The sequence below is a fragment of the Ambystoma mexicanum genome, chromosome 8 (genome assembly GCF_040938575.1).
Source record: "Ambystoma mexicanum isolate Mex_15411 chromosome 8, UKY_AmexF1_1, whole genome shotgun sequence".
Classification (NCBI taxonomy): Eukaryota; Metazoa; Chordata; class Amphibia; order Caudata; family Ambystomatidae; genus Ambystoma; species Ambystoma mexicanum.
The window spans coordinates 1,121,570,380-1,121,592,332 of NC_090929.1; the positions used below are offsets into that span (position 1 = coordinate 1,121,570,380).

At 45.0% G+C, this 21,953-nt stretch overlaps 1 protein-coding gene across 1 annotated transcript in view; it reads left to right on the top strand.

Moving 5' to 3' along the window:
* Positions 1 to 21,340, top strand: part of LOC138472802 (bone morphogenetic protein 2-like) — a 58,833-nt gene extending 37,493 nt beyond the window's left edge. Inside the window, exons 3-5 of the mRNA XM_069611155.1 lie at positions 6,881 to 6,997; positions 16,304 to 16,502; positions 18,263 to 21,340. Of these exons, the coding sequence (XP_069467256.1) occupies positions 6,881 to 6,997; positions 16,304 to 16,502; positions 18,263 to 18,696 (750 nt within the window). The 3' untranslated portion in view covers positions 18,697 to 21,340. The remainder of the gene's footprint in view (positions 1 to 6,880; positions 6,998 to 16,303; positions 16,503 to 18,262) is intronic.
* The last annotated feature ends 613 nt before the right edge of the window (positions 21,341 to 21,953 follow it).

Here is a 21,953-nt window from a genome sequence, read left to right on the forward strand (position 1 = left end):
CCAATGGGGAAGAAATTAACGGTCACCTGACCTCCTCCGTCATGTGCTTAAGATCTCGTAGGAGTGGAGAGCTGATGAAGAAACTGTGAGTTACAGACGTTTTACTTTTGCTACAGACACTTCCTAAAGGAAAGACCCGACTAGAAACTGGCCTTGTGGAAATTGCCTGCACATATCATTTCCCTCGTCCTCATCACCATTACGCAGATGTATCCATTCTTAGTTCTCACTTTGTTCCTCTTCAGTTATTTTTGCACAATAAACCTTATCTCTTTACGTTATGTCCATGTCTTGCGTCCCCCATTGATCCCCGTCTGTGTTACAGGTTTTGGCGGAAAGATAGGGTAATCAAAGTAAAGATACACCCCGCTGAGAAACCTATGCAGAACAACCAGCTACAGAAAGCTTAGGAAATGCCCTCTTAGAGCAGTTTCAGGGTGATACAAAAACGAACCTCCTTAAATTCTCCCATTGAGAAGTATTGGAACCAACTACTTGTTGACAAATTGCATTTTCTGAGCACGTGTTGGTTAACAAAAATGAAGCAGACCTGAGGGACGCAGACAAAAGAGTAGGCGAGTGCGATAGAAAGGTTGGGCAAGGGAAAAAAACGACAGATTGCCCCCTTCCCAATAAAGGGTAACTCGGAGGGGAATTGTATGTTAGGAAATGTAAGTTTGGCACATCAGCAGAGACCCATCTGAACAATATAGTACCCTTCCTAGATGCAGGAAAGTAAAGATATCACCTACCTTGGAATCTGTGGATAATCAAAAATGCCCAATAATAGCGCTGACAAAGCCAAAATGCCCCTAACTGTGCCTTTAACTTCTAAAGATAGCACGTGGTCTGTTTTCCCCAGGACCATATAAAGTAGAAGCATAGCTGCCAACAACCAGAGCCATCTAAGAAAAAGGCCTAAACAGAGAAGCTGAAGTTGACATGTATGGGACATCCAAACACAAGACCGTACTTCTGGCTAATCAGGATTATTGCCTACTCCCGTCATATCTACGGGAAATCATCATGAGATGAGTCTCTCCTAGGTTTAGGGATTGATAACCAGAGTAAGCCGCCCCCCCCATCTACATCTGTGTACATTTTCATTTGAAAATGTATCCAAAAAAGAAATTGCTGCTGGAGACGCGTCTTTAATGTATCTAATTTGAACACGTATCCAAGCAAACAGGTCTCATTTTGAAATTGCAGGTAGCCCGGGGAGCAGTGGCAGCACCCATACACCCGCCATCATCACCACGCACTAGGCTGATCCTTGGCACAGAGGCAGAATAGCTGGATATGGTGTGCCTGCATATCAAATGCTGATCTAGCTCTGTTCTGTTTTTCCTATTACTCGCTTTCTCCTACCCACTCTCTGACTAGCACTCTCCCTCTCTGGCTCCCCATCTATGTCTCTGTCTCGTTCTATTTGGGTGAGAGTCCCATAGTTGGGTACATGTTTGTCAGCGCCACCTTACCCTCTTGCTGGCAGTTGCATGACCAGAGGAAACAAAATTTCTTGAGGGGGGCGAGGGGGGGGGCTGTGTTTTATTTTGCAAAAGCAGCTATTAAAAAATGACATTATTTAATTGTGTTAATATTGTAAGCAGACACTTTTTTTTGGCATTTTACAATGTTTATCTCTAAGGGTCACTTCCAGTATTGAGGTTATAATAAGACATTCAAAGTAAGGGCAGTTCACACAACCTTGAAATCCCATAGAAACGGGTACATTTGCTGCTGTTACATATGCCAACATGTTTCATTCGCTTAAAAAAAATGTATTGGGATCTTCATCAGGGCGCCATTTCCCTTTTAGGAATTTAAATAATTACTCTGCCCAAATATGCAAAACACCGTTTTTTTCAATGATTTAATCCACCGTTTCCTAGAACAATAATCGGACCCGCCAATCAGATTATAAACTTGCCTGACTCACTCTTCCTGTGAATGTTTGGCACATGTGAATCTAATGTTTAGGCACAGCACTTCACTGACCAGCACATCTTTACGTTTTCCCCATCTCTGTTGTTATCTAGTTTTTTTTATTTGTAAGCAAAAATATTTATTTTTAAAATATAACGGATTAAATAAATAAATGTGCAAGTGAAAATACAGTAAGATAAAAACAACAGCAGGCAATGATTGTTTTATTGATACAAACCTGCTCTGATTGTTTTTGTTAGTGCAAGCATAGCTTCGTTGTGCATAGGTTTTAACAGCGACCCTAGGGGCATACAAGACTTTCTATGCCAAACCACACACATATAAGGATGGCATGGAAAGGCAAGTAAAAGTGTGACAAAAGGGTATAGAAAATGTAGTCGGAAAGCAGGGTGGGTAGGGGAATGGATAAGCTGGGAATGGAGTCAAACCTCCCATTAAGAAAAAATAACAAATACAGTTGCAAAAAAGGAAAGTCAAACATTTAGCACATTTTTCAGTGTGTCGATAAAATGGTCAATCTAGACTTCTGAAATACAATAAGTATATCATTCCAAATTAGACAGTCTGGTACACGTTATTGCATTTTTTACGAAATACCTCCATGGGTAAGGGGACCAATAAAACCAATGAGGGCTCCATCCTGCTTTGAATAAAACCAAAGAGCATTTTGGGAACATGGGAATAAAAACAGATCTTTATATTTGACAAATGTGTCAGTGATAAAAGGGTTGTATGCTTGATTCACAATGCACACTGGGCTTGTGCTCAATACATTTTCACAACACACACTCTATTCCTAAAATGTTTGCATGATAGAAGCATATATACTGATTCTGACAGCCCTCAGTATTGGGTGTTTGGATAATATGGCTAAAACATCAATCACTCCGTCAAGCTCTGCAGTTTCCAAAGCATGGATATCCCAAGAGAGATGGGCACGCCTGATACCGCCCATGAACACTAACTTTGAGACTGTGGTTAAAAAAGGCTTTTCTATTTGCCATAACATATACATGCCATTCACTATACTATCACCACTGTGGGATGGTGTCACAGATTAGGGATAGGTTTGGAACTTTGAACATATTGCTTGCCCTCTGGAGAAAACAGAACCTCAAGCATCTATCAAGAAGCACCCATGTTAAGCTTTAAGGACTGGAATTTTTATTAAGAGAAGCAGAGATCCTTTTTGATTAAAGACCCAAGTTTAATTTTGGTAGCAAATCTGTCCACGCAAAGGGAAAAAAAACATTTTAACAACCAAGAGGTAGCAGGGGTGAAATGTATTTACTTACACCGTGTCGGTGTAGGGAAGCATGTGCAATATAGCGATTTATAACCATGAAATATTTACTGCATGTGGTGTTCCTGGTTCCATGTGATCATTTCGCCGCAAAAATATCGCCATACAAAAATATCGCCATATTTGTGTGACGAAATTCACAATGGACCCTGCGGGGGACACCCCTGCAACCCCTGCTCCCACATAATATCCCCAATAAAAATATCGCCTATGCCGAACCAAACGGCCATATTTACGGCGATATTTTTGTTGGGGATATTATTACCTGATACCGTGTTTCTGGAATATGCACATGCACTGAAGCACCGGCATCATTGCTAACAGTGCTGGCGTTTCAGTGACAACCATGCCGGTACAGGCCTGAAAACCTGGCAGGTCAGGCCTGCCAGGGGATCTGTTGCACCTATTGGCATTGTTGTAGTATGGCGGTCTGGAAAGGGTACCAGTACATTGCAACGTGCAACCTTATTTCTGGACCGCCACACTTATGAGTGCAAGCGTGTGCATCGTAACCTTTGCTCCTTTAATCCTTCCTTTTGTGTCTGCTTCCTTTCCCATTGTGTCCTTCCTATTGATACTTCCTCACTATGCACTCCGGACGCGGCTGCCACTTCTCTTCACTCCTTCACCACATCCACTCTGAACTCCCTCTATCCTTCCTGTTCCTGTGCCCCTTCCCGTAAACCTGCACAGCTGTGGCTTAACCCTTCTCTCAAATCCCTTCACACCTCACTGCGCAAAATAGAGCACCTTCGGAAAACATCCCATCTTCCTTCCTAACTCGACATCCTCACTTCACTCCTGCTATGATTCCCTCCTTCTTTCTGCCAAAAAACAAAACTTACTCTCCCGTACCCTTTTTGTCTCACAATCCTCATCGTCTCTTTAAAATGATCAACAATATGCTCTCCCCTTGCTCTCCTTACTTCTCTCTTTTCTCTCCTCTGTCTGCCACTAACTTTGCCGACTACTTCTTAAGTCTCCTCTCTTCGTTCTTCTTTTCCTTCCCATCTACCACCTCCCTCTTCCTCCACTTTCACCCCTCCTCCAATTCTCTCCACTTTCTCCTGCCTCACTGATTCGGATACTGCACATTTTCTATCCCATGCCCAACGTGCTGCCTCCCCCTTGGCCCTATTCCCTCTCATGTTATCCCATCAGTCTATTCTCAGCTTCTTCCTTATCTCACAACCCACTTCAATCTTTTGCTTTTCTCCGCCGTCTATCCCTCCCCCTGGAATCATACCACTATCATCTCCATCTTGATGACACCCTGTGTTGACTCCTCACCAGCTTTCATCATATTTCCTTTCTTCTATTCTTTTCTAAGCTTCTCGAATGAATCATTTACTCCCAAATCTCTTCTTTCTTACATATCCACTCCCTTATCCCCCTTTATGATCCAGTTGTCCTGGCCCTCTCGACTGACATTTTCACTTCCACATGTTTCCAACTCTCTTCTCACTGCTCGCCGCAGTAAACTCTCGTCTATACTCCTTCTTCTCGACCTTTCAGCCGTTTACGATACCGTTGACCATCCTACCTTCCTTTCCACCTTCTCTTTCCTTGGTTTTGTGGGCCCTATCCTCAAATGGTTCCGTTCTTGTCTTTCTGACTGATCCTACTCTGGTCCATGGGCTGGTCGCCTTTCACCCGGCTGGCTGTCTTCTTGGTCCCCTCCTGTTCTCACTCCATACTACCCCCCTCTCCTCACTCATGTTGTCTTCTGAACTCTCCTGCCACTTTTACGACGACGGATGACACATTTTCTTCTCTTTCTCTGACACCATTCCCCCTAGAGTTACCTCATGTCTTTTTGCTACCCAGACTTGGATGTCCTCTCACTTTCTCCATTTCAACTCCACTAAAACTAAGGTCCCCTTTTTTCCTCCCTGCTCTACCTGCCCCCTCTCTCCGCCCCATCTCTCTCCTCTCCCCCCTCTTGCCTTCTTTTTTCCAGCTCTGCCTGTAATCGTGGAGTGATCTTTTACTGATCTCATTATTTGTCCTCCCACATCTCTCTTACCAAACACAAGCGCAGCTTTCTTCTTTTCAATCTTTTTTGCCCTCATCGTTTCCTCTCTTTCCATGCCTCTAATCTCCTTACTTCATCTCTTATTTTCTCACGTATTGATGACTGCTCATCTCTTCTAATTGGTCTCCCTGCTTCTCATCTAATGTGCCTTCACTGTATCTATAACTCTGCTATGTGCCTTCTTTTCCTTCTCCCCACTCCCCTGGCTCCTCTGTCTCATCCTCTCTTAGATTTGTTTTCACCCTGCCTTGCTCCTTCTCACCTCTTACTTGTTTACCTCTTGTCTTCTCCGCTCCCAGCCCAGTTTTCTTCTGGGAATTCCTAAGCCCCCATGTGCCTCATCCCATTTTCGCTCATTGTCCCTTTTGGCACTCGAGCCCTGGAACTCTCTCCCTCTTACTGTTCACTCCTCACCTTCCTAACACATCTTTTGCACCCCAGGAAAGGGTCATCTGTTCTCCATTGCACTTGACTATTTGACTTCCCTCATTTGTGTTGTAATGTATCTACTAATTGTGTAGAGTGCTTTCGCAAAAGCCCTATAAAAATAAACAATAAATACTAAATGCAAAGTGCTTAATGCAGAGTGGCCACTAAAATGACTCAGTTGGGTAATGGGCACACACTGAGCTATGAAGGGCGGAATGAGGAGGAAAACTATTTGTTTCACTAAACAATTCTTTATTCAATTATTCATTGTTATTTTAATAAGAGCCGCCATAGCTGGCTGTATAAAAATGTTGGACATACATATGTATAGCAAAACAATACACAATGAATACAATTTAATCAGTTAGAATTCAACATGCTATTCATCCATGCAAGCAATCATAAAGTGCAATGTGAAAAAAGTGCATCCAATCTAATCATACACTTCACCACAATCCGACCCTGCGTATGTGTGATGAAGTGCACTAAGTGCAATCTAGAAGCATACATTAATACATTAATACAATTTGTCAACATCCTTGGACCAAAGTTCTTAGGGGATGACAGAATCTTTCAGTTGATGCGAAAATCACTATCATAACAAATGGAACGCAACAAAAGAGGTCTAATGGCGAGACACCTCAACCACTGTCTTCACTAAAGTGTGCTTCTACAAGGGATAACTCGGCATTCCCTCGTCATAGTTTCAACAACTGGTTTTCTTCAGGACAGCTGTATCCATTTCTAGATATGAAAGCGATATGCAATAATCAATACCCATGTTGCACTCTGGATCTGTCATTTCGCACATATAACATATAGACCACCAACATCATAATTACGTCTTTAACTTACACCCGAACAATGTTCAAGGCAAGTGTGGATGTCGGCTCTTAGTCCCATGAGCTCTATGTGTGCTTTGAAAGTCACATATTTAAATCAGTATCACATCCTTCCAACTAAATGAATGTTGGCCAGAATAACAATGGCTATGTTTCCCTTCAAAGCCATTGTCGGTGTGAAACCTCCACATAAAAATCAGATTTCGTTATTCATTGCAGAATGTTCTTGTCCAGATAGTGAAGCTCCAGGCTGCCCTTAGTGCTGTCCACCCCTGGCCTTCGGGGAAAGTTGCATGCGAGATAACCTCGTGCTTTGTGTTGCAGGCCGATGTCTATGAGCTGCTGGACAGCCGCATGAAGCCGTGGCGAGGCAACCTGATCTCATCCAGACTCCTTCCGCTGCACTCCCAGGGATGGGAGGTGTTCAATGTCACTCAGGTGGTGAGTCTCACTTCTATGTATTTATTTATTTAGCATTTATTTACAGTGCACAAAACCCTGAGGCATCTAGGCGCTAGTTACATTAAGTGTTTGTTGCAAGAATGTGCAGAATATACATCAAGCATGCATACATAGGGCGTGCATATCTGTGCATATCATCAATCTAATGCACCCCTTCCCCCCAATGGGCTGGAAGGAAAACAGCACATATGCATACGGCAATTTCCTCACCGCTAGATAAGTCAATTTCCCAAAATGACGTGGCACCATCAGTGACACCACATGCCTTATGGTCTCTAAACGACATCAAAGCAAAGACACTACATGGCATTTAATCTGTGGACGTCAGAGACATGGCATATGAGCCTGATGACGGTATCTGCCAACTCACTGCAGCTGTTTTTCTGCATTTGGTGAAATGGTCATTTCATTGCATTTTGTGTGTGCATTTCTTAGGCGGGTGTGGGGTAGGGTATATATTCTAGGGTAGTGGTTGTGGGGAACGTAGAAGAGGAATATGGGGAGCCTACCCCTATACAAAATGCTGCTGAAACCGAGTTGGAACTGATACGTGAAATTACAGGTAGTACCGTAATCGAAGTGTATAAACAATCCTACATTAAGGGCACGTTTCCATGATATTTGCACGGCCCTTAAACTGTGGGTGCAGGTTGTAGTCAATACGATACCTGTACAATTATCTGTAGTAGATAAACAACTATTTGCGTAACTCATTCGATACAACACCAGCTAGGGTGCCTCCAGAACATGTTAGAGTTGCAGCCATCATTTTCCTTTTTATTACCCTACATGCCCAGGTGGATGTATGTGATTTAGTCGAAAATATTTCACCTAATGCAGATTTGACCGAATTTATTTCACCAAAAAACGAAATTAACTTTTTATTTTTTCTACTTTTTCATAATTAAGGGGGAGATCCCCCAGAGCCCCCTCCCCACCCTAACGTATACCCTATCCCCATCTATTATGCACTATATATATACGACTTTACCTACCATTTTCGCTGAAATAAATTCGTTCAAATCTTCTTGGGTAAATTGTATTTGGTGAAATGTAGGTATACGTGCCCAGCTAGTGCATTCATGTGCCTGAACTTTGCCACGATATACCTGAGTAATGCCATCACATGCCCAGCTGGTAGCACCAGATATCCAGTGACTGTCTGACTACTGCTATCGCATGACTGGGAATTTCAACCAAATGCTAGGCATTGATGCCATATGCCCAAGCCCTGATCTACTAAATCCAGGTGTTGCTATTATATACCTGGCCACTGTCAGTACATTCCCAAGGCGTGCCTTTATATGCTTAGAGCACGGGTCTGCCACCTTTAACTCACCAGATGTTTTTCACTACAACTACAATCAGTCCTGCCAGGCACTCTCAATGGTGGGAGTGATGGATTATGGAAGTGGTAGGGGTTGCAGACCCCTCGCTTGGAGTATGCCTTCATGTTTGCGGGTATAGCCATCATTTTCCCAAAACACAAATGTTTGTCCAGGTTCTGCCATTATATGTCAGGCACTGAAGTGGCTGTACCCTGAAAAAAAGCAAAAATGAATGAGCAAATAATGTCCTCATTATTGCCATAAATCCTGCCATTCTATGTCAGTGTTGCTGTTATTGACAGCAGGCCTCATTACGAGTCCGGCGGTAACCCGCCGGTGCTACTGGCGTGTTGCCGCCGGTTTCGTAACACTTTTCTGGCACCTGACTTCCTGGCGCAATCAGAAAATTACATGTCCTGGCTGATCGGGAAGTCAGGCGGCGGAAAATGTTACTCTGCATTCCAGTGGAGTGCCATAAGACTTAGTGGGAGTGGGAAGACGGAAGCACTGGCACTGTTGCTAACGGTGCCGGTGCTTCAGTTACAAGTCTACCTACCGGGACTTGAGGCCGGCAGGTCTGACCTGTCTGGCACAATGACCCCTGCAGGCAGACTTGTAGTGTGGCAGTCCGGGATGGGTGCCGGTACGTTGCTACCGGCACCCTTAGTTCTGGACCACCACACTCGTAATGAGGCCAAGTGTCCCACTCTTTTATCATAGAACTCCTTGCCCTAAGGTTCTATAGCTGGAGCTGGGTTATATCCCGGTGTCAAGACAACATAGTTGCTTTTATTTCCTCAGTGTGACAAATCACTGGCCTGGCCCAGCGCTTGCTCAGTACCACATGCTTTACTCTCACTTCATGCATGTCACAACCTCTGCTGTGCTCCCTCCCACCCCCTGCCACACCTCCCTTAGAACAAAGCAGCAGAGTGAGGATTACAAGAGTGGAACATTGATACTCAACAATAAGGCTTGTCATTCCAAAAAAAACAGTCTTCTGTCTCCCACAAGGTGCATTTGGCCACAGTGGTGGCTGAGGGGGGCCATAGTAGCAGCAGTAGGCTTCCAGATTCTTTGCTGGCCCTCATTTCTCTCTATCCACTGCTTTGCCGCTATTTGGTGACATTGCCATGGTAGGAATAATTTACAACCCTTGGCCCTTCTGCAGCCAAGAGGAGGCTTTTGAGGGAATAGGATTGCTATCACGGATAACAAACCAACCTGCTCGTCATGCTTGTATACTTCTCGGACCAGTGGTCACAGAATGCACCTTGCCGCAGCAAGAAAAGTAATTGGCCCTCATTACAAGTTTGTCAGTCCGGAAACAACGGTGCTGGTAAGCTTACCGGACCGGCAAACTACGGGTCTGTTGGCGGATTGCCGTTCTGCCCACCAGGTCTGACCCTGGCAGGTGGAACGGCACGCGCCAGCAGACTTTCACGGAAGCACCGGAACCGTGCTTCCGTTGTTCCCTTTCCCTATGGGACTCCACGGTAATGGGAATGGGGATCAACATTTTACCGGCGCCTGACTTACCAGACCTCTGGGGCTGTAATGCCCTGGTTATTCCGGCAAGTCAGGCGCCGGTAAATCATTATGGGTCCAGCGGCTACCTGCCGGTTTTTCCAGGACACGGTTTCCGCCGGACCCGTAATGAGGGACATTAAGTTGGGTCTCATCATCACACCATATATTGAAACATTCTGTGGCTTGACTGGGAACCACAGGCAGCTCAAAAATGTTCTTTGATACCAGATCCATATTTCAGCGCCCAACCATCACTTTAACATATAGGGAATAAGGGTGGATTTTTTAGCACATTTTGTAATGTGTAAGTAAAAAAAGCCTAAAGTTTAAAAGAGCAGTGCCATATAGGAAAAAGGGCGTATTTGAATCATGCAGTGCCTCTGTGGCGGCGGTTTGCAACCTGTGTCTCGCCAGCTGTTTTAGTCTATGCCTCCCATAGGTAACCCCAAGCCATTGACTATGCAGGCTGTGGGTGATGTGATTTGCAGTTCAAAACCTATGGAGAGCCAACGGTTGCAGACCCCTGCTTTATAGGCACGCGTCATACCATAAACCCTGTACTGTGAGAATGAACTTGCACCGAGCCAGTATCATTGTTCAAATATGGATGAAATGTGAAGACCCATTTTAAACATTGTAGACCCTACCCTTCTGGAATGTTTGGAAACTTTAGTAGAAAAAGGCAATTTCTAGTCAATTTGATTGAATTTAAGGAACACTTTACGGGTGGGGGGGGGGCAACGGAAGTGTGAGGTTGAGGGGCTGTTATTGGATTGCTGCGACCAGCATAACATTGAGCCGCCCATCCACTTCACCATGAACTTCAGTGCAACCCCAATCTGTTTTAAGATGTTGACATTATTATTACACATTTAGGTCTCCTTTCCAAAATCTGTTGTAAGTCATCTGGCCACTTGATTACAGGCCTCTCACCATCACCCCAACCTATCAAAAGACCCCAGCACTAGTCACAAGACCTTAGGGTCAAGTGCATAACCAACACTGATATTCACTTTGAATCTGTCCTTACTGATATGAGAAATTGATTTTTACATGCCAGGATATTCCAGGTCCACTGAGGAAATGACAGGCCCACCATTGAAAAGGTTACTATTTAACTCACGATTCCATCTAATGTAGATATACCTGTAAACCTACTACAGCTGATGACTGTATAACTTTTGTTATCATTTTTTGACATACCTACTCCTGGACATAGCCTGTGCAGGTGTGCAGGCTCTGCCCCGGCTGTAACTGGAGTGACAAGCTTTCTCACCTTGCATTCACCCTGCATCCACCGGCCTGCTTATTCTCTTTGGGCCTCATTAGGACCCAGGCGGTAAGGGGTTTACGGCGGCGTAAACAGCGCCGACGCTTACCGCCTGATTCCGAGGTCCCTTAGCGCCATGGAGGATTTAACACCTGCTTTTAGCAGGTGTTAAAATCCATGGTGCTAAGGGACCTTGTTGTTAATTACGCCACCGTAATTTACGGTGGCGTAATTAACGCCTTCCCCACTCCCATTATGCCCTATGGGGCAAAAATGGGAATGGGGAAGGGTAAATGGGGATTGGGGACTTACCGCCCCGCCAACCTCGGAATGGGGCGGTAAGTCCGCCAACCACCATGGCGTAAACATAGTTTACGGCATGGTGGTAAAGGTACGACCCAGGCGGTAACTTACCGCCTGGGTCGTAATGAGGCCCTTTGTGTCTTCTGTTACACGAGCAGCCTGATATTGTAAACTGACTTTTCCATTTCTCGACCCCCATGTAACCATGGTCGACCTGCACGTATTTCTGCTACTGTTATTATTCTTTTTGTTGTCGTCTAAACTGTCTGTAACTCTTGCATAAGCCTTGGGTGTCCAGTTACCTGAGGGTTCGGTGTGCGGTAGAAATAAAGAAACTAAACTAATGACAATGAGAATAAAGTGTAGTTGAATGACCTTATTTTGGAGGCTATGCAGGATTCAGAGCTTCTTCCTCTGGAGAAACCGGAAGCAGCATTTGTATTTGGTAAGTTACCTTTGCAGCAAACAAACCCCCTTATAACAATGGCAAGCTCCATGATGGAACAGGCTTTAAATCAATGGGATAACCTGCATCAGCGGCGACGTTTTGAGCCGCTAGATGCCGTATTCTTAGCAAGAATATTCGTATCCTAATGGGGAACTTTCCAGCACAGTCTACGGTGCCTTTCATATCTTTGGGTACTACCAGTGAAGAGTTTCACACACTTCATTATCAGTACTGGCCAAAAATGCCAAAGCCAGAAATCTAAGCGTAAGAAAGATTACCTGAATACAAGACTTCAGTCAAGAGAAATCAGCACTTCAACAGTACTGGCAGGCAGACAATAGCCTCAAGTGGGAAAACCTGGATAGGTTTGTTGAGTTCCTCCTGCATGGTGAAGCAGAAGATTCCACATGGAGGTTTGCAGAGGCAAAGAGGCTGCCATTAAGCAGCTTCAGGTTAACAAAGATATGATTTGTACAGAAGCTGGAGCAATGAATGGTGCTGTGTGTATGAGAAGGTACACCCATCGTTCCGCCACCTCTCTCTAGATCAGGACATTCAATGAAAGGTGGTAGATCTCCAGTTTCACAGTGATCTCTCTGAACCATCGACAGATGAGGTACTGCGGAAATACAATGCTTGCCTGGCTTCTCCAAAATCTTTGAGATCAATATCTTCGTAACCGAGATCAGAGTTTAATTTGCATACTTGCAAGCAGTGAAAACATCCCCACCCATCTGCATCTACCCGATTTTACTATTCCTTGATCAAAATGTTCAGCTATACATCAACAATTCGCCTGAGGGTCCCTTGCTCTCTGCTCAAGAACCCAAAATGTCTCTTTGGCTTTCCACAGGGTATACATTCCTTACTTGTCCCAGCCTTCATCACGGAACATGCATCCCTGGGAGCAAGAAACACACGCATTGTCTACCTCCGTGGGAAATATTGGTTTGACTCGAGGCAACTGCATTGTGGCCGCCACCAGGATAGGCTAGTCCCTCGTGCTTCCTACTATCCAAGTTGCGTTGCCTGCAAACATGTAGAAAACGTCTCCTAATTTCCTGTGAGATTTTGAACCCACTTCTCATTGAGGCAATAGAATAATTCTAGAACAAGAACCTGGGCAGTGTTTTTACTTCTGCTCTATTATCAATCCCCAAAACATATGGGAGTATAAAACCTATTTTGGATATTTATAATCTGAATCAATACATGTTAGTGTAAACTTTCCACATATTAACGTTACCTCAATTCTTATATCCCTTGAAGTGGGTGATTGAATGGCATGAATAGATCTACGAGATCCATACTTCTCCATTTATTTTTGGAAAGAACGCACAGTTTCTGAGGTTCACGATAGGGGATGACCACTACCAGTATACTTTACATCCTTTTGGCCTCAACGTGGCACCCAGAATTTTCCCATGAATCCACTTTTTTGGGGTGCCACATTTGGGCCTTCAGGATATACATCATTCTCCTTGCTAGGATGACTGGTTAATGAGGGCCTTGTCCTCATGTATGGTGCACTACAGTGTTCAGAATATTTGCAACATCCTACAAAAATTGGAATTCCCTATGAATATTCCAACATCCTCTCTGGTTCAGTCTGAATGGATTCGGTTTAAAGGCCCCATTCTGGACACCACACCAGGCAAGGATTTTCGAGCGAACAGCAGAATACTGGGTAATACTGGGACTGCACAAGACAATAAATAATTTTCAATCTAGAGAGATGACATTGGCCTTGTGGTTCCAGAGGCTATCAGAACTCATGGTGTCATTTGTTTACATTGATCCGCTTGCAAAGTTTCAAATTAGGATCCTGCAGTGGCTTCTCTATCTGTACTGGTACCAACGTAAAGAATCACAATTCAAGCAGATCGTCATCCGAGCTCAGGTTCAAGAATCACTGATCTGGTCCACAAAGTCAGAGAAACTCATGTAATTTTTTTTTATTTTGCCTCCAACCCACAAACCTTGGGTATCCATCACTATAGACTGGTCAGAATAATACTGGGTAGCATTTTGCCTTCAGCTTTAGGATCACAGTCTTTGACATCTTCAGGACAAGAAAGACCACGTCAACATCCTGAAGCTTAGGACTATCGTCTACTCCCTCAAATCCTTTCTTCCATGCATTCAGGGAATGTTGATTCCAATGTTTACACACAACATCACTGCGTTGTTTTCCGTAAAACAGCGGAGAGGTGCTTAATCTCGCCCGATTTGTCTTCCTGTGGAACAAATTTAGCAATAGACTTCCCACAACATTTTTTTCCCTGATTGCATCCCACTTTGAAGGGAAGAACACCAGGACAGACTGGTTGAGTAGAATTCTTTAAGCAATTCAGCCGTTGGCACTGAACCAATCCATGACAAAGGAGATTTCTTTTCAAGTGGGGTCTTCCAGAAGTAGATCGATTCGCTACACAAAACAATGTCCTGTGCACACAGTGTGCATCATGGATGGAGAGCAATGGGCGAACACTCCCCAGGAGAGGCTCATCTTCTCAAATGGCCTCACAAGACACTGTATGCCTCGCCACCCCTCTGGCTAGTTCATAAACCTTTGTTCAAAAATCTGTTGTGTGCTCCTGGAAAGACCTGTGATTGTTAAAAGAGAAAGCAAGAGGCAGATAGACGTACACCATCACTCAAGCCACGGTATACAAAAGGGATTTTAAGAAACAGTTACATGCCCGAATTAAGTCTTATAAGACACAGGAAGAGGGACATTTGTCGAAACATGGTTGATGGAAGGGTCACCCATAGGGAATTAAGTTTGTTTACCAAAATAGGATAGAAATAAGGACATTAAGTTGAACCCCGTGTTGTTGTTTTTAATGTAAATGAGGAATTGTGTATGTATTGTCTACATACATATATGTTTCATATTCAATAGAAAAGAGATTAATTTCTGTGATCTCATAAGAGATCTTTGATTTTTTATTGGGAGATATTATATATTTGAAATGTAGGTTTTTTCCCTGGGATACTCCCTTATAAATGAAAAACCTGGGGTCCGCTAAGTAGTGTGAAAGGAAAACAGTAGAATAACCAGATGTTCTCCAAGGAGATACTTTCTTTTTTTCTGATTCAGTCTTTATTTTCCTCTTAAGCCAAAATGTCATGATTAAATCTCACATTTGGAACTCCCTGAATATGTAGGTAACTGGTGCTATTGTTGAATTGTCTCAAGGCTTCTCTTTCACACATCTTCCATCAACACAGTGGCCCAGCTTTCACCAGTAACTCTATACATATACTTGTAGTACATGCCAGAATACAGGTTCCTTACATGCTAAAATCCTGAGGCGCTGGAATCAGGGGTTCTTTTTGACTCTTGCCACAGACGAACCCTGTCTGTACCTGAAGACTGAGATCAAGAAAATGATGTGTCAGCACTTCATGACTATAGGGCTCATTATGGGTTTGCCGGTATTCTGGCGGTAAATCTGCCAATTACTGATACCGCCACTTGGTCAGGTGGTATTACCACTGAAGGTATTACCTCTGGCAGTAATACCACCTGATTACAAGTGGCGGTTTTCTATATTAATCATTTACCTTCCCTTTTTTCTCGCACCACCAAACTCGTAATGAGCCTCCATGAATTGCCAGAATCCCAAAAGTGTGATCCGTCAGTACTTCAGTGCTTTGGCATCTCGGCACCCCATGGCTGTGACTTCTAAAGTAACAGAGGTGGCTGTTAGCACCCCAAGATTGTGATGCATCAGCCCTCCAAGACTGTGATGCGTAAGCACTCAAAATCCCTGACCCATTAGCCTTCTGAGACTCGTCACTTTAAGGCTGTGACATGTCCTGAGACGAAATCCTTTACTTCCATTTGTATTCTTACACATGCACACATGACATGTTAAACAGATGGCACAGGCCACACAACCTACATGTTTGACAGCTATTAGACTTGCAATGCATGATAACCATGTGGCATAGATCCCGCTCATGTGAGACAGTCAGGCTGTATATTTTGTTCTGATTATTTTGCTAGATGTCTGCCTGCATGGCTTTTCTGATCAGCAGGCCTGTTTGGGCCTGACCCACGCTATATACAACTACATCAATTAATGAATCACATAAATAATGCCAGCCACATATTTATTTTGTCCACCACTGGATTTCATACACGCCACCCACGAGATTCTAGGATCGCTTTCTACATTTGCTTGGGTAAGACTGCCTCAGGGCTTCAGCTTCAGTGCATTGTGGTGGCAATTCTGATTATGTCTTTGGAATGATAACTGGGATTTGTGACTGGTTAACTGCAGCACTGTGCAACGCATGATCACTGCCTGCTAGAAATATGGGCCCTGGCCTGATGCCAACTGATGCTCCTGGATAACCAGGACCAGCTACTCACTTTTCTCTCCGTCCTTGGAAAGGTTTCTCGGTGGATCCAGGACAACAGCTCCAACTATGGCTTCTTGATCATCTCCACCCTACCATCGGGCAACTCCCTGGAGGACAACTTCAGGAGCTTCTCCAGGAGCAACCCCAGGAAGGGCAGCAAGACCTCCCCATTCCTGGTGCTGTTCAGCGACGATGGGAGGCAAAGAGCACAGACAATCTTCAAGGAGCCAGGTATGGGGCTGCAGAGAGGTGGGAGTGAGGAACTTCATATAGGCTGTTGGGTGCATCTACTGTGAGATGTCTGAAAATCTCAGTCATGAATAACATCTCCTGTCATCATGCCAGGTTTGTTATCTTACAGCACCCACTCATTTCTCATAGGATCATTCTGCCATTCACACCTGGCAGCAATACATAATGTTGGGCAGCCATTACTCCATGATCGTGCCTCGTTCTGACCTGTCCGCATTCCAGGACTGCGAGTTGTCAGTATACCAATTCCAGGGATTGTAATTTATCAGCAGTCTAAAAAGTCTGAGACTACCTTCAGCACTCAAATATTCTGACCTGTGAGCATTCAAAGGCTGTGACCTGCCAGCACTCCAATGGTGGATGACTTTGATCGAAGACTCTTTGAGGTAGAATTGAGTATCACCTGTGTAATGGTGGATGTGGATGGTGGTCTTCTAGCGGTAAGGAGAACCACTGGTCAACATGCTAACCGATTCCCACATGGCTGTATAGTATGTCATTGAGGGCTTAATGATCTATTGCTTTGAAGGCTCCAGAGAGAAGTATTAGGAGGAAGGGGTGGCCGTTATCAAGGATGTGGAGAACATGCATACCACTTGGATGATTGCACTCTCTTTGATGTATTGGGGTGTGAAGCCAGATTGGTAGGTCTGTAAGTGGTTGTTGGTGTTGATGTGGGCATAATGTTGAGTGGCTATGGCTCTTTCAAGGATCTTACCAAGAAAAAGAAGAAGGTGTGTCATGGACGATAGTTGCTGCAGTCATTTTCGGAGCAGCATTATTTGTCTGGTTGAGAGAATTTGGTGAGGAATGCATTGATGATACCTAGGAATGGGAAGGGTGCTTCTGTGCAGAGTGTCTTGAGGCTGGAGACTGCAGGATGCCATCAGAGTAGAGTAGAAGGATGCCAGGATGTTATTCCGATCCTCAATGTCTAGAGTATTGAAGGTGGTCCATGTCACTCCACACAGTGGGATGAGTGGTGTGGTTTGTGTAATGTGGTTGGCTACAAAGGTTTGGTGGATCTTGTTGATATTCTCAATACAAACTTTGATGGAAGTTGCTTTCTCAATGGAATGAGGGATTACAGTGTCAGGGAGAGGGCTGATGCAGTTGTACTGCCTCAAAGGGAAGTTTGCTTTCATTGTTGGCCCCATCTATGTCCTTGGGTTAATAGGTGGCTTTTGCTCTGGTCAACAGCCATGCCTTCGAATGGTAAGACATTCCACGATTTTGTCCAATCCTTAGTTATGACTTTGCTGTCCCAACACCACTCAAAACAAGTGTCACAATGCCAAGAGGTGCTAAAACCACCTTTTTATTGCTCCTTTATCACTTCATGGAAACTTGGCATGTCTGCACCTAAAGTGCTCTGCTTAACCCAACACAACAATAATGTATATGTTACCTTTATAGGTAAGCCATATTTTAGTACAATTTCTCCCCTCTACAAGTATGGACGTGCCTTCAAATTTCCAGTGAATTCATGTAAATTGCATCTGAGACTGAATCCTCCACATGATACGTGAAGTGCGTGGAATACTGTCCATGGCATCCTGGGTAGTAATCAGCGAATCGAGCACGAGGAGGGGCTTAACATGTCCATCTCAGTGGCAACTTTAGTGTTATTCCTTGTCCTTTCTTACTCATGTACTCATTCAGTGACCACCATGTAATATCTGATCTGCAGTGTGCATTCCCAATCAGTGTACTCTAACCCTTTATGGTTGTATTCACAGATATCCACACCCCTACAGGAGATCTGCTGCCCAATCAAATTGATATCTCTCCTGCTATTGACCTGAAGAAGATCAGGCACATTCGGGACATTACGGTGTCTGCTCGTCGCCAGCACATGGCCTGCCAACGGGTACCCCTCTATGTGGACTTCGAGGAGATAGGCTGGGAAGGATGGATCATCTCACCTCGAGGATACAATGCCTACCACTGCCAAGGGACCTGTCTCTTCCCTCTGGGGCAGGGACTGGGAGCAACCAACCATGCAACAGTGCAGTCCATTGCCCATGCACTACGACTCTCCAAGGACATTGATATGCCCTGTTGTGTCCCCGACAAGCTCCACTCCATCAACCTTCTCTACTTTGATGATGAGGAGAATGTGGTCCTGAAACAGTATGACGACATGGTGGCTGTGAGCTGCGGCTGCCACTGAACGCCACTGTCAAATCTGGACCCCCTACTCCTCTCGAAAACAATGCCTTTTGGGTGTTGATGGCATGACCTGGGTGAAAGCACTGTCCTGTGACATCCTCCCTGAGTCAGTCCACACTGTCGCAAGAGTGCAACACTGTCTCATCACCTCATGAACAATGTACTATTTGCTCGTCAAAACAGTCCCATTGCCTCAACACTGTTTCATGAGCCTGTCAACGATATCCTCCTATTTCATTCACACTTTCTCATAAGGTAATTTATAACATTTTATTAGCGTGTGAGCATAGTCCCCCAAGCAATTTAGCACTGTCCGATAAGGACATCAACATCGCCCCTTAACTCCATCATTCACGTCATGAGTTTTTGCATTTACTGCTTTTTTCCCTCCACTTTTGGAGGGTCCACCACCGCCCACCTCTTTCCCAATCAGTGGACCTCTACCTGCCCCTCACCCCCTCAGCACACTAACATGACCCCTGCTTGCCATCTATTGTGCGCCTCCAACTTCCGCTTGGGCGAAACACGTCGTGCCGATGTGTGCCAGCTTTTTTCCAACACTCCTCAGTGTGTCGCGCTTCCCTCTGGGGTTCAATGGACCACAAAGGTTTGTATGAGCTCCTTAATACTATCCTGTGAGCTGATAAGGCTTCTGTTAGGGTAGTCCAGGAGGACCAATGTGCTCTATATTGCTCTATGAGCCATCCGCACGGTTCTGTGAGCATGTGAGCACCGTTCCATGACCGTGTGAAGACCGTCCCATCTTCCAATTGCATGTCAATAAGGCTTCTTGAACTCATCAACACTATTCCAAGAACATGTCAAAGGCACCCATGAACGCATGAGTAACTTCCCATGAGCTCATTAAAACCGGGATTTGCTCTTTCTACAGGACCACTGAAAGGCTTATCTTAAAAAATCAAGCTTCCAGTCAAAATGTGTAAGGGCCCAGAAAGTGCATGATCACCCTGTTAATTCCCAGAGCACAGTTTACGTTGCTCCGTATAAATCTCACACTCTTGTACACTTGTTCGCTAATAAAAGAAGCAGGACTCTGAAACACATGCCCATATAGGAAGAAATATAACGACATGTTAACTCGTCCAACATGTAAAGTTAATGTGGTGCGTCTTCTTATTACTGGGGAAAGATTGGCCCATTTCTATTAGAAAAGGTGTGCCGGTGTTTGATCTGCACTAAGATGGAGAGGGCCATCTTTAGGCGTCCTTCTGGTGTTCATATTTTAGGTGTGCTAGGACATGACTAATGTGACACGCCATGATGTACAGACACAAAGACACAACCTTAAGTCCATAGGCACTTGCTTTCTTGGGAGCATTAGGAAGTTAGCCCCGTTGACCCAGAGAGAGGGTGTATCAGATGGCACTCTCTCTGGAGCGAGTCGAGGTACATCTTGGCATATGGCGAGTCAGGGTGCCAGAAGAACCCATGGCTCGCCCTGATAACCTGATCAAAAACAGACCTGCAGTGCTGCGGGAGAGGTGTGTTGGGAATCTAGTCTTCAATAGGACGCATTTAACGCACAAAAGAAATCTGCCTTAAACCTGGATCTCTGTTCATTGGCAGAGCTGGTTCATCAGCTGAGGCTCAAGCCACTCGATCTGCCTGGACCCCTCTTGTAGCAGCCTAACCCAAACCCTGCCAACCCTGCCAGACCTGACTGGGTGTCATAACCCATGCAACCAAATCTTGCTCCCCTTGTAATTGAATGGGTTGTAGTGACCTTGCCAGGGTGGCCGGCCAATGGGCAATTTCTTTTTTTAAAACCTTTATTTTTGTTGCACTTGGTCACTACTTTCACTTGGTTACAGAGACATCACAATTATAGACATTACATTTTACAATATGAATCACATTACAGCATCAAGTTGTTCAAGTCCGCTTTTCTCGGCGAGATACTGTTTGTACCTGCCCCAAATGTTTTTCGGGCGCGAGGCTGGGAGCACAGTATCAATATACAGTTCCTCCATGTCGTTCGCCCATGCCATGTCCCTTTCCCAGTCCGCCTTAGTAGGGGAGTGCGCACTCTTCCATCTGAGGAGGATCGCCCTTTTGGCGAGGAGCAGACTTACATTCAGAAGCTTTCGCCAACTCGGGCTTATTTTCTCAATTGACCCCAACAGGCATAATCGTGGGGTCCACTCTAGTGGGTGGTCTGCCATCTCGTCTATCGTCTGACATACAGCTTCCCAGTATCCCCTCAGTGCACTGCACCCCCAAAGCATGTGATAAATGCCAGCATTGTCCGCATGGCATCTCGGGCATTCCCCTGTCATGGTTGGGTATATGCGTTTGAGTTTCTCTGGGGTGTAATGTGTTCTCTGAAGAATTTTATAGTGGATTAGCCTGTATTTGGAATTGCAGGATATCTGTTTCACGAGTGCACAGTATTGAGACCACTCCTCTTCCCCCACCTCTTCTCCAAGGTCCTGTTCCCATTTTGCCCTTGCCGGACGCTGCTCTTGTGGGCGTGTGTGGAGTATGGTCTTGTACAGTGTGGAAGCTGTTATTTTTTGGCGTCCCCCCATAAACATGTATCCCAGTCCCATGTTGACTGGGGGTTCATCAGGGAAGGTTGGCCATATATTTTGTGTAGCTGCCTGCAGACCAGAGTATTGTCGCCTAGCCGTAGGTGTGTTACCCACCTCCTCCCTGATATCCTCCCATCGAATGAACTGCCCGTCCACAAATATCTGCCCCCATTGTGTTATGCCCTTAGCAGACCAGTGGCGGGCCGTCTCTCCCTCTGACGTAAAAGGAGTCTGCGGCATACCCCAGAGCGGCATACTAGGGTGGTATATCCTTTCAGTATTGTACATTTCAACAATCCTGGACCACGCAGTGATCACCACTTTAGAAGGTCTCAGGGAGTTATAATGCTTAACACCTGACCGTGTAATTTGGTGGAGTGCTAGTGTGGCCTCTTTTTCCAGTTGGTTAGGTACTGGGCCCGCTGGGTTGATAAATGTCGTCGCCCATTGGTTCGCATGTTGTGCCTGCGCGCTCAGGTAGTAGAGTTCAAAGTCTGGGGCCATCAAGCCACCGTACATGTAGTCGTTTGTAAGTGTCCCCCAGCCCACTCTCGGATGGCCATCCCATACAAATGAGGAGCACGCGCCCGCGATTTTAGTGAATAAAACACGCCCCGGCCACACCGGCACCGTGCTAAATAGGTAAAATAGCTTAGGAAGGATTATCATTTTCACCAGTGCGATCTTACCCATCATGGATACCGGG